At 44.3% G+C, this 12,512-nt stretch overlaps 1 protein-coding gene across 1 annotated transcript in view; it reads right to left on the bottom strand.

The window, feature by feature from the left end:
• Window positions 1–12,512, bottom strand: part of LOC311111668 (talin-2) — a 115,650-nt gene that overhangs the window by 33,373 nt on the left and 69,765 nt on the right. Inside the window, exons 14-23 of the mRNA XM_084154457.1 lie at window positions 11,861–12,041; window positions 10,546–10,659; window positions 9,929–10,037; window positions 8,854–9,062; window positions 7,790–7,888; window positions 7,435–7,602; window positions 6,573–6,707; window positions 6,268–6,427; window positions 3,644–3,810; window positions 964–1,092 (exon numbers count right to left, since the gene is read on the bottom strand). Of these exons, the coding sequence (XP_084010583.1) occupies window positions 964–1,092; window positions 3,644–3,810; window positions 6,268–6,427; window positions 6,573–6,707; window positions 7,435–7,602; window positions 7,790–7,888; window positions 8,854–9,062; window positions 9,929–10,037; window positions 10,546–10,659; window positions 11,861–12,041 (1,471 nt within the window). The remainder of the gene's footprint in view (window positions 1–963; window positions 1,093–3,643; window positions 3,811–6,267; window positions 6,428–6,572; window positions 6,708–7,434; window positions 7,603–7,789; window positions 7,889–8,853; window positions 9,063–9,928; window positions 10,038–10,545; window positions 10,660–11,860; window positions 12,042–12,512) is intronic.

The raw sequence follows: 12,512 nt of genomic DNA, 5'->3' as shown, positions 1-12,512 counted from the left end.
TAGCAACGTAGGTTACACTGTTACTCCTGCAGTTCCAGACAGGGCAGGTCGCAGGGAAGAGTGGAAACAGCAACAAACAGCAGGGATCTATACAGCCACAAGCCCGGAACAATCCGCTGTCCCAGCCACAGCCTGCGTTCAAGCCCTCAAGAATACCCTGCTAGCTTGATAGGCAGCTAGCTAGCAGCTATGCCAAATAGCTCCTCAGAACCGGCCTTGGTCGGCAGGATCACTGGACAGAGAGTAGCAGTCCCAGCAACTGATGCCAACTGCGTCTCAGGATCCAAACTCAGGTAGCTAGATACTAATAAACGTTTTAATGCACTTTCAAAACACGAAACTTTCCAAAACAACAAACTGAGCTCTCCCTCATTCTGCGTTCAACAGTCATATGTAAAATGCTCCTTTTAGATTTCTGTGGATAGTAGCAAGACGATCTAAGCAAGATACTGCATGGTCTCTACTTCCATATGAAGGAAAACCTACAATCACTTCTCAGAATGTAAACAGGAAGGGAAAGGAAGTTTCTAGATCAGTTGAATGTACAGAGCGCAGACTGTAGCACTCCAAACACACTCAATAATGTCCTGTACTGTATATCCAACTGTTCTTGCATGGTTTACATCAACAGAAGTTATGACACTGGATATTAATAGCTCTAGTAATGTAATCACCTCTACACATTTCAATATTGTGGCAGATAACGTAAAGCCCCCAAAAATACAGCATATAAAATACTATTTCTAGACTTTCACTCAAAGCCTGATGTTTCCATGTGATTGACAATGTAGAGCAAGAGCTATGATGAGGAGAAGCAAGTGGATGTGCCTGCTTACTCAGCCCCAGAGCCATATACAGAGTTTTGAAAAGCCATTAACGGGACGCCATCTTGGCACCAAATTCGCCTAGCCACCCATAGCTATACTGTACATAAATGGCTCTGCCCAGCCCAATCCAACTGACCTCTAGCCTGTTAATGAGCTTCTTCTTGATGGCGTTCTGAGCTGCAGCGTTGGTGGCCACGCGTAACCCCTCAGCCGCCTCCCTCAGTCTCTGCTGCTGGTCCTCGTTTTCTGGGTATGCCGCTGCACCCTGTTTTTACACACACACACACACACCCCCGAGAGACACATACACAGACAGACATACAGACACAGAGAGACAAAGAAAGACACCTCATCCATCATTAAACTGGAACAGATGGAAATGCATCCAGGGCAATTGCTAGAGTCCAACTGTAATCATGTCCGTTTGTAATGACAGCAGCTCTTCTTTGTCTATCCATCAACATCTTGTTGATGAGGAAACGTCAAGATTCCTCTTCATTACCTCCTCCTCTGGCTCCAGCTCTCTATCCCTTTCTCTCTCTCTCTTTACCTCCCTCTTTCTCTCCTTCTCTTACTCTCCCTCTCTCCAGCTGTCTCTGATTGTATGTCACTGGGTTCAGTTCACACAAACCAATATCCCTAAGAGCCTCTCTGCGTCCTATTGTTATGTTGAGAGAATGGAGAGCAGCTAGAACCTAAGCCTCCATGCCATTTAGTTAATTAAGCAGCCAGGCGCTTCCCTCACCTGCTGCTGAATGTAACCCTCTACAGTACAGCAGCCATCTTATATCTCACAACACACACAAACAGGCTGAAAACATACCACCCACGGCCCCAACGTGATGTTTATAATAAGCCCAGACTAATGTGTAGAGACATTACACTACTAATTCCTCAAGAGTAGGAGAGGAATAATGTGATTGACTGTTGAAGTGGAAAAGGAAAACTGTTTTTTCATAACAGTGTGTCATGTTAGCCAGCCCAGTACAATCTATTATTGGGACTAGTCACTGCTTCCTGTACACCAGGTTAACTGTCACTTACCACTTATGTGTGAGCGGAAATTGTCACTGAAGGGAAAACCAATCGTATTCTAATAATAACAGGGATTGGAAATGAAACAGAGTAGTGTCTGAAATGAAACCACATGGCTTATGTCCAGATTTCTCAGCTTTGAGAGAAAGCCAAAGAAAGAGCTGCCCTCTCTTCTAACCCTACTGTGGACTCACCACTACTGACACAACCCTTTCTCTCCATGCCTCAGCAAAACCTTCTCTAACCTCAATCAATCAATTATATTATGCTTATATTAGTATCATATAATTGATTGATGTTTTGTTTTTTTGCATATCCCCCCTCAGAGAGTGGGGTCACAGCCAGGGATCAGCCATTGTTGACGTGACCCTGGAGCAATTAAGGTTAAGTGCCTTGCTCAAGGGAAGATCGACAGATTTTTCACCTTTTGGTTACTTGCCCAACGCAACTAGGGGTAGTGTTATAGCGCTAAATACAGTCCCCTTTAAGACAGTTACCAAGGAAACCATGGCTGGGCAAAGGTCTAATCCTCCATTGATAGTGATAAAGATAGCTGCTATAATGTGATTCATGTGGAATCAAAAGCATCTAACCAGCTGTAAGCTATGGCCCCATTTAGCATTCATGTTGGCAGGGACATTAATTATTGTCTGCAAGGCTGAGGAGCAGATGAAGAATCAAGTGGACTGCCTGAATAAAAGTAGACTGATATTTAACTTGACTTAACCAGGAAGCACCAAAATAGCACTGTGGAAAAAGCAACTAAGCCAACATGTTCTATTCTGCTCTGGTTTGAATGAATGTAATCAAATGCAATACAACCCCATTTGGATAACCATGTGATATCAAACATACACTGGCAGCTCTGCGAATTACAACCTGTAGTTTTTCACTGGGAAAGGCTATTTTTAGAGAAAGCACGACATAGCGACAAATAGCCAAATTCCTTCAGACCCCATTGTGATCCCTGTCCTCCTCCATTCAGTGAGAACTACTCAGTCTCTTGGTCTCTGGGTAGTGTTTAAATGTGAAGTCCACCATAGCTGGTCACAGCGGTACAATCAGTGGTACCCCAGATGTCACTGGGGGTTCATTAGTGATGAGGTCACTTCATGGGAACATGGTGATCTGAGGGACAACACGGGACATCCTGCTGCTGCCATACACGGCTCTGACTGAGACATTCTGGGATTCATAAACAGACGTCTCTCTCTAGGGACTCCAGCCGGGTCCTCTTTGCCCCAGCACATCCAGGAAGGCAACGAAAATGTCACTTTGTGTGTACAGGATGGGAAAAACTATTGACAGGACAGATCATCGGTTCTTGGAAGGAAGTTTGAGGAATTTCACTGCTCTAGTTGTGTAGAGGACGAATCAGTAAGATCCTACTTTAGTACAACCTACTTTACTAACCTTCCGTTTGGACAACTCCTTTAGTACATACATAATGGAGTATCTATGCATTCCTAGGGGGAGTCAAACGCATTCCATGGAGGGCCTAGTGTCTGCAGGTTTTTGTTTTTTCCTTTCAATTAAGACCTAGACAACCAGGTGAGGGGAGTTCCTTACTAATTAGTGACCTTAATTCATCAATCAGTTTGACATGTGCTCTAACCCCTTTCTACAAAAGAAATGAAAAGAGATCTCTGCACACTTGATCAGATGCAAGTTTCAGTGCTTAATGTTCTACGCTTTTAGTGAACAACGACCTTCATCAGACCGGTTCTGACAAAGGTTGTTGTTGACCGAAAGCTCAGCACAGTCAATAAGCCATTATGTACCTTAGCAGCTTCCACCATCCTGGCTGTGGCGTCTGCCAGTAGTTTAGCTGCAGCAAGTAGCTTCTTAGAGTTGTCAACATCCACCTCCACCTCAGCATCTGACCGCATGGCATTCACCAGGTCAGAGGTGGCCTGAGCCAGAACCCTGGCCTGACGAACCATCTCTCCTGAGAGGGGGAGACAGAGGAGAGACGGGGGAAAGAGGGGGATGGGGAGAAGTAAAGGGGGAGGCAGAAAGAGAAAGAGAGGGGGTGGAGATACTAACTTTAGGTGTCAGAGCAGCTTACCGATCACTGCACCTGTACACAGCCCTTCTGTAATTAGCCCATCCAACTACCTCATCCCCATATTGTTATTTATTTTGCTAATTTGCACCCCAGTATCTCTATTTGCACATCATCTTTTGCACATCTATCATTCCAGTGTTAATACGAAATTATAACTATTTTGCACTATGGCCTATTTATTGCCTTACCTCCATAATTTACTACATTCGCACACACTGTATATATATTTTCTGTTGTATTTTGGACTTTATGTTTTGTTTACCCCATATGTAACTCTGTGTTGTTTTTATTGCACTGCTTTATCTTGGCGAGGTCGCAGTTGTAAATGAGAACTTGTTCTCAACTGGCTTACCTGGTTAAATAAAGGTGAAATAAAAAAAAATATGTGTGAGAGAGAGAGCGAGATGTGTGTGTGTGTGTGTGTGTGTGTGAGAGGGAGGGAGGTGTGTGTGTGTGTGAGAGAGAGAGGCAGGTGTGTGTGTGTGAGAGAGAGTTGTACAACGTAAAACACCAAATAATGCATACAGAGCAGAATTAGGCCAATACCCGCTAATTGTCAAAATCCAGAAAAGAGCCGTTAAATTCTATAACAACTTAAAAGGAAACGATTCCCAAACCTTCCACAACAAAGCCATCACCTACAGAGAGATGAACTTGGAGAAGAGTCCCCTAAGTAAGCTGGTCTGTTCACAAACACAAACAGACCCCACAGAGCCCCAGGACAACAACAACAACAACAACAACAACACAATTAGACCCAACCAAATCATGAGAAAACAAAAAGAGAATTACTTGACACATTGGAAAGAACAAAAAAACTGAGCAAACTAGAATGCTATTTGGCCCTAAACAGAGAGTACACAGTGGCAGAATACCTGACCACTGTGACTGACCAAAACTTAAGGAAAGCTTTGACTATGTACAGACTCAGTGAGCATAGCCTTGCTATTGAGAAAGGCCGCCGTAGGCAGACCTGGCTCTCAAGAGAAGACAGGCTATGTGCACACTGCCCACAAAATGAGATGGAAACTGAGCTGCACTTCCTAACCTCCTGCCAAATGTATGACCATATTAGAGACACATATTTCTCTCAGATTACAGCGATCCACAAAGAATTCGAAAACAAACCCAATTTTGATAAACTCCCTTATCTACTGGGTGAAAAACCACAGTGTGCCTTCACAGCTGCAAGATTTGTGACCTGTTTCCACAAGAAAAGGGCAACCAGTGAAGAACAAACACAATTGTAAATACAACCCATATTTATGTTTATTTATTTTCCCATTTGTACTTTAACTATTTGCAAATTGTTACAACACTATATATATATATATATATATATATATATATATATATATATACACATAATATGACATTTGAAATGTCTATTCTTTTGAGTGTAATGTTTACTGTTAATATTTATTGTTTATTTCACTTTTGTTTACCATCTACTTCACTTTCTTTGGCAATGTTAACATACGTTTCCCATGCCAATAAAGCCCCTTAAATTGAAATTGAATTGAGAGAGAGAGAGCGAGAGAGATTCTGTGTGTGTGATAGAGGGAGGTGTGTGTGTGTGTGTGAGTGTGAGAGAGAGAGAGAGAGACAGAGGTGTGTGTGTGTGTGAGACAGAGGGTGTGTGTGTGTGAGTGAGTGAGTGAGTGAATGAGAGAGATACCGAGAGAGAGAGAGAGAGAGACGGAGGTGTGTGTGTGTGAGACAGAGGGTGTGTGTGTGAGTGAGTGAGTGAGTGAGATACCGAGAGAGAGAGAGAGAGAGAGAGAGAGAGAGAGCGACAGACAGCTAAAGACATACCGAGAGAGAGAGACCGAGAGAGAGACAGCGAGAGAGAGAGAGAGAGACAGAGAGAGAGAGAAACAGACAAAGTTAGGCTATGACTAAATCCTGCTAGTCCAAGGAGAAGAGAGATGGGTTCTCTATTAAAGAACACATGGCTTTAGACTACAGGCATCTGGCTGCCAGCTTCGAGAACTCAAGCGAATCTGCCAACACTCTCCTGGGAGAGAGAATGAGTATTTTTCCAATCCATTTTTATTCTCAACTGAGGTTTATGTCAGGTGTGACATGAACCCACATATTTGCTGTTTGGTGAAAGCCAGCATTCTTCAACTGGTTGGCTACACTACAGTACAGTACAGAATGAGGTTCCTTAGAGTAGCTGGCAGAGATTTAACTTGCTATACAACAAGAGGCTCTAAATCTAAATATTAACAAACATCATTCATCAATTTAAACAATTAAATCAAGCTTTATAGGCATTTAATTTCACAGTTCTATTTAGCTACTTCATCACTACCACTACTAGGGAATACCCACCTGCGTCTCCCATGGAGCTGAAGATGCTCTCTGTGACGGTCATGATGGTGTCGGTGGCCTGGTCGTAGCGTCCAATGGGCTCGCCGTGGGAGTCGTACTGGCGTACGTGGTCCAGCAGGTCCCCCAGGGCCTGACCGACCACACTGGCTGCAGCACTCACCTGCAGGGTGGGTCTCAATTCAGTTTCAATTCAACTTTCAGTCAATTCAGGAAGTACACTGACAATCCCATTCCAATGTTCCTCAATGCCTCTATATGAGAAAATTGTACTGAATTGAAATGGAGTTGACTCCAACTCTGCACACCTGCTTCAGCAGCTCCCCGTCGACTGTGGAAGACAGACAGGCCTGGACACAGCCCTCCACTGAGCGGTCCACCAGCTTCCCTGCCTCAATCAGCTGCCCCTGGCACACTGGGGAGCTGATGGTGGGACTCACCACCTGGAGGGACAGATGGAGAAAATGAGTGTATGAGAGAGATAGAGGGATATAGAGAGTTAGAGAAGTAGAGGAAGAGCGAGATCAGCTGCTCCTGGCACACCAGAGCACTGATGGTGAGAGTCACCACCTGGAGAGGAGGGGTTGATGGAGAAAAATGAGTGAATGTGTTAAAAGAGCGACAAGGAGGAAAAGAGCGAGTACATGGGGGAGAGATGGGTGAGAGATAACGAGTGGGAGAAAGATAAAAGAAAGACATGATGAAGAAAGAGAGAAAGAAAGAAAAGACAAAGCTAGCACAAGGCTCTGTTTGCACCCTGCAATGCAGAGAGAGGAAATATAAAGAGAGAGAGGAGTGCTTATGGGTAATGGGTTAATGCAGTTATGGGTTGAGGCAGGAGTACGGGCATGCTAACTAAGGAGAAGCAAGTACTGTGCACAGTAGGGGATCAATTAAGGCAGCAAATATTTCCAGGGCATGAAACACTGTCCAATCCCAATGAAGTAAACAAATAATACAAGGTTCAAAACTCTTCTGTTGAACATCTATGTGAATATTATTGAAGTAAGTGTTTTCACTTCACCTTACCTGGGGCTATTGAAGTGGAAGAATCAAAACGACATGTTATTGAATTTCCACTGTAGCACTACCACAAAACTTTAACCTTCTAACATCATTCTTATCATGATGAAATGTCAGTGAGTGTGTGAAAGGTCTACAGTGTTGTACCTTGGCACAGGCGACCAGCTGGGAGGTGGAGAGGGCACACTGTGTGGCAGCAGCGATGACTCTGTTCTGTAGGACCGTGTCGTCTGCCACCTGCGCCACATTCTTAGCCTTCAGCACCATCATGGCTGCCGCGTTGGCCACCGCCTTGGCCAGGTTCATCAGCACCTCCTGAAATCACCATCACCACTATTCATGTCCATCCCTCTTAATAAGCAAAGGTCACGCTTGAAATTCAGATGGGGTGTGAAAATGTGATTTTCAGCAACTGCAGAATAAATCACTCTAAATGTACTGAGTTTGAATCACATGTGAAACATGTTGTAATGAGAATAAATGAGAATAAACAGACTCTTACCTGGAACCTCTCGTCTGTCTCGTTCTCTCCTATCTGACGCAGCAGGTCCCCACTGGCCTGGCCTATACTGCCTGCTGCAGTCAGCACTGTCTGACGGGGCTGAGGGAACAGGAAGACACAGAGTACAGCTATGGCACAAAGGTTATCCCACCTGGGGTCTAGGTGGTGAACTAAATTACAGTTGGCACAGCATCTACTCTTAACCCCAGAAAGTCCACACACCAGACTACCTTAGATGATCTACTGTATTTCTGAATCAGCATCAGTGCATTTCCAAATTGTCAAGACAGAATCTCCCCAAAAAATTATAATCCCAACTGGCCTTGAAGAGAACATTGTGAGCATAAATAACTGGGCCTTCAGGTGCCGGTCTATGTGAAATCCATTATTCAACATGGCAGTGATGAATCATTCACAACAGAAATATCCTCACCAGGCTTTTTTTTTGTTCAACATGAACAGAACACACAGTAGCAAAGGAAGGCTAAATAGTTAAAATGGCCATCTTTTGTTATGGTTCTGCCTGGCTGTCTGTCTCTGGCCACCTGTCTCTGTTCTGACATGAGGGCAGGAATACAATAGACAGCCAACACATGATACACACACACACACACTCTCTAAAAAAGGGAAATATTAATCAAATTAAGCCTTGTAACTGGGAGGAGTGCCACCATATGAATATAGTAGGAGCTCAGTTTGTATTATTGAGGCCAGTGGTGCATTAGCGCTAAGTACAGTATAAACACTTCCAATCAATCAGAGGCCAAACCTAATGCACTCTACAGCTTTCTGTTACCCTCTCTTTATAGGCAATTAAACTGTGAAAAGGTAAACTATGTGATGTTTGTTCTGTTAAAGAGAAAATAAAATGCCTTATATCAGGGACAATGGAACTTAATGAGAGGTCCAAGTAAGTCTATAACATTGAAGCAGTAGGCCAATCTGCAGGCTTTTGTTTCAAGTGTGCTAGCTTTGCACTAGGCTGGAACAAAGCCCGGAAACACTCTAGGCTCTCCTGGAACAGAGTTGAGGCAAGTTATCTGCCTCCTCCAGCCCTGTCTCACCTCTCCAGAGGCAGGCTCCACAGCCTTGAGCAGGTCAGAGACGGCCCCAGCCAGGTTCCTAGCGGCACCCATCAGGTCATTGCTCCCGCCCGTGTCGTCCTCTATAAGGGCAGCCAGTAGCTTCACACCCCTAGACATCTCCGTCAGGTTGGAGGAGATGGTGGTGATTGCACAGCCCACTGCAGTGTAGTCTGTGTCCGTCGGGTCGCCTTTAAGAGGGAGGGAGGAAGGAGGGGAGGGGAAGAGAGAGAGAAAGGGAATAGAGAGTATAGTAAGTGAAAGGGAAGGAGAGAGTGGGGATGGAAAGAGGCAGAGAGCATAGAGAAGGAGAATTAAAACGAGAGACCGAGCTAGAGAGATAAAGAGAGCCCAGTTAACCATCTCAAGCCCTTCTGGCCTGTCCTCTGGGTACCTTACAGGGTGCAGTGCAGTGTGCCCAGTATGTGTCACAACAAACATTTAGCCACGTTACACTCAGATAGCCAGTCAATTCAGCATGTCACATTAGATCATTCTGTTTAGACATGAGACTGCTGGTGGAAATGACCAGAGGTTTAGATAAAAGGGGAAAAGGGTCAGGGTCCGTATAAAGCATCTCAGAGCGCTGATCCAGGATCAGGACCCCCGGTCCATGTCATCTTATTCAATATACGATGGTCTAAAAGGCCAAACTGATCCTATATCAGCACTCTTCTCTGATCGCTAGTGGACGCAGGGAAGTCCCCTTTTATTGAAACAGATGGTTGAAGCACGGATTGTCCCCTTGGCTGGGTTCAGCATGGCACCAAACCAATGATATGAAGAATACTGCCAGCTCGCTTGGCGCACTAGTACACATCACAATGGGGAACAGTTCACCATTACTGTAGATTTACACTTGATGAAAACCAGATCCTTAACTTGAAAAATGTAAAGTGTGAATAATTTCAAACCACAAGACATAAAAATTAAGAAAAAAACTGCTTGTAAAAATCTAAGCTCAAAACCTTTTAACTGTCACTTCAACAGCACTGGAATATTTAGCTCTTCCATTGAACAGTATGTCATTTTCCTGAGTCATCCCAAAGCCACGTACCAGCGGTGAGGTTGACCACAGAGGCCGTTCCTGCAGTGATGGCGTCCACCTGGGAGTGGATTTCATGTTTGGACTCATCCACCTTGTTCTGGATCCACACCTTGGACGCCTGGAGGAGAGATGGTACTGGTTTATTATAATTATTACATGAATGTCGTACTTGGCAGCTAAAAGCTGAATTGCAGTACACAGCACATTCAAGTAAATAAGAACAATTAAAACATCCGAAAGTCAGGATGGGAGCTGAAGGATGGATGATGATCTAGGAGCTGAAGCAGGGAGAACAGCATTGAGGGCAGAATACTAAGGTGAGCACTAAGGTAAGCATAGACGTAGTTATATTTCTTTTAAGTAGTGTTATGTACATACATTAAACATACCATTAATCATAAACATCACAAACGTCTGAAAATTACAATATAAAATGTAATGATTTGTATATGAAGCTTTAAGAGTATTAACACCTTAATCAGACGTTAATAGGGCATGAAATTGTCTGAGTGCTGTGTGTGCTTGTCCGTGTGTGACGGTCAGTATGCTGTATGTCCCCCTCACCATGTCCTGTCCCAGTGGAGACAAGTGTGTGTGTGTGTGTGTGTGTGTCTGTGTGTCCACACCATGTCCTGTCCCAGAGGAGGCAGGTTGTCCACCTCTCCCAGATCAGCCTGCGCCTGCTGTACTGCCTGCATACTGGTGTTGATGGTCCCCATCAGGGCCTGCTGTGCCGAGCTCTGGAGAGACAGAATAAACACACAGACACATGATCAATATCTACTAAACACGTATAGAGAGATAATATATATATATACACACAGTACCAGTCAAACGTTTGGACACACCTACTCATTCAAGGGTTTTTCTTTATTTTTACTATTTTCTACATTGTAGAATAATAGTGAAGACATTAAAACTATGAAAAAACACATATGCAATCATGTAGTAACCAAAAAAGTGTTAAACAAATCAAAATATATTTGAGATTTTTCAAATAGCCACCCTTTGCCTTGATGACAGCTTCGCACACTCTTGGCATTCTCTCAACCAGCTTCACCTGGAATGCTTTTTCAACAGTCTTGAAAAGCCGCCAACAAGTGCTCAGCATATGTGGGAACTCCTTCAAGACTGTTGGAAAAGCATTCCAGGTGAAGCTGGTTGAGAGAATGCCAAGAGTGTGCAAAGCTGTCATCAAGGCAAAGGGTGGCTACTTTGAAGAATCTAAATATAAAATATATTTTGATTTGTTTAACACTTTTTTGGTTACTACATGATTCCATATGTGTTATTTCATAGTTTTGATGTCTTCACTATTATTCTACAATGTAGAAAATAGTAAAAATAAAGAAAAACCCTGGAATGAGTAGGTGTGTCCAAACTGTTGACTGGTACTGTAGTTGTAACGAATGCACTTCCTGAATAAAATTGATTGAACACTTTTTTTTAGTTTTTACATATAGCCTACAGTAACATACACTACTGAAAATGCTATTGTGTCGTGTGTGTGTGAGTGAGTGAGTGAGACAGAGAGAGAGAGAGCGAGAGACAGAGCGAGAGACAGATCGAGAGACAGATCGAGAGACAGAGCGAGAGACAGAGCGAGAGACAGAGCGAGAGACAGAGCGAGAGACAGAGCGAGAGACAGAGCGAGAGACAGAGCGAGAGACAGAGAGAGCGACAGAGCGACAGACAGAGCGAGAGACAGAGCGAGAGACAGAGCGACAGAGCGAGAGACAGACAGAGCGAGAGACAGACAGAGCGAGAGACAGACAGAGCGAGAGACAGACAGAGCGAGAGACAGACAGAGAGAGAGAGCGAGCGAGCGAGAAAGAGAGAAAGAGAGGTGGAGAGAGAAACAGAGAGAAATACAGAATGAAGAGGGGAGAAATAGAAAGTGTGTGTGTGTGAGAACATGTAACATTGCATTCCTGCTCTCACCAGTGGTGGCATGTGTCCTCGGTGCATCTGTCCCATGGTGACCTGTTGCTGTGCAGAAGGCATGGTGCCCATGCTGAGAGACTCGGTCCCTATAGAGCCAGACCTGATCACCCCTGGTAGAGCCACAGAGCCATGCTCCACACGACCCACACGGTTAAACTGCTGCTGCAGTATCGTCGACCTGGAGATAAACGGACACAATAAATTCAACATTAATCAACTACGTATGATTTTATAAAAAACGCATCTGTGATACTTACTCAATATTTATCACATAATTATCTCATAGCAGAGAGAGCTTCTCCTTTCCCATCCACAGGTGGCCCAACTATCGAAGGATTGTTTGCCAGACTCCGAGTGTGTGAGAGAGTGCATGTGTGTGTGCGCATGTGGTGCTAACAGGAACCCCGGCCGACATCAAACCCTCATTGTGTTCTACCAGGAACAAGACTCTTTTGTTATTCTTCAGATGAAGCCTTCCAGGTTTGGTTTCCTGTGAGTTTGCAGTATTAATGCTTGTGTTTTGCCTTAGGCCCTCTATGCTACCCTCCACACTGACTGGCCCAGATAGGGGAACAACACAAGGGCTGCATCCCAAATGGCACCCTATTCCCTAATTAGTGTGCTACTTTTGATCAGGGCACATAGGGCT

Source organism: Coregonus lavaretus, assembly GCF_964263955.1.
Source record: "Coregonus lavaretus genome assembly, chromosome: 37".
Lineage (NCBI taxonomy): Eukaryota > Metazoa > Chordata > Actinopteri > Salmoniformes > Salmonidae > Coregonus > Coregonus lavaretus.
The sequence above is the reverse complement of the archived record's forward strand: the minus strand, read 5'-3'. Positions and strand labels throughout refer to the sequence as shown.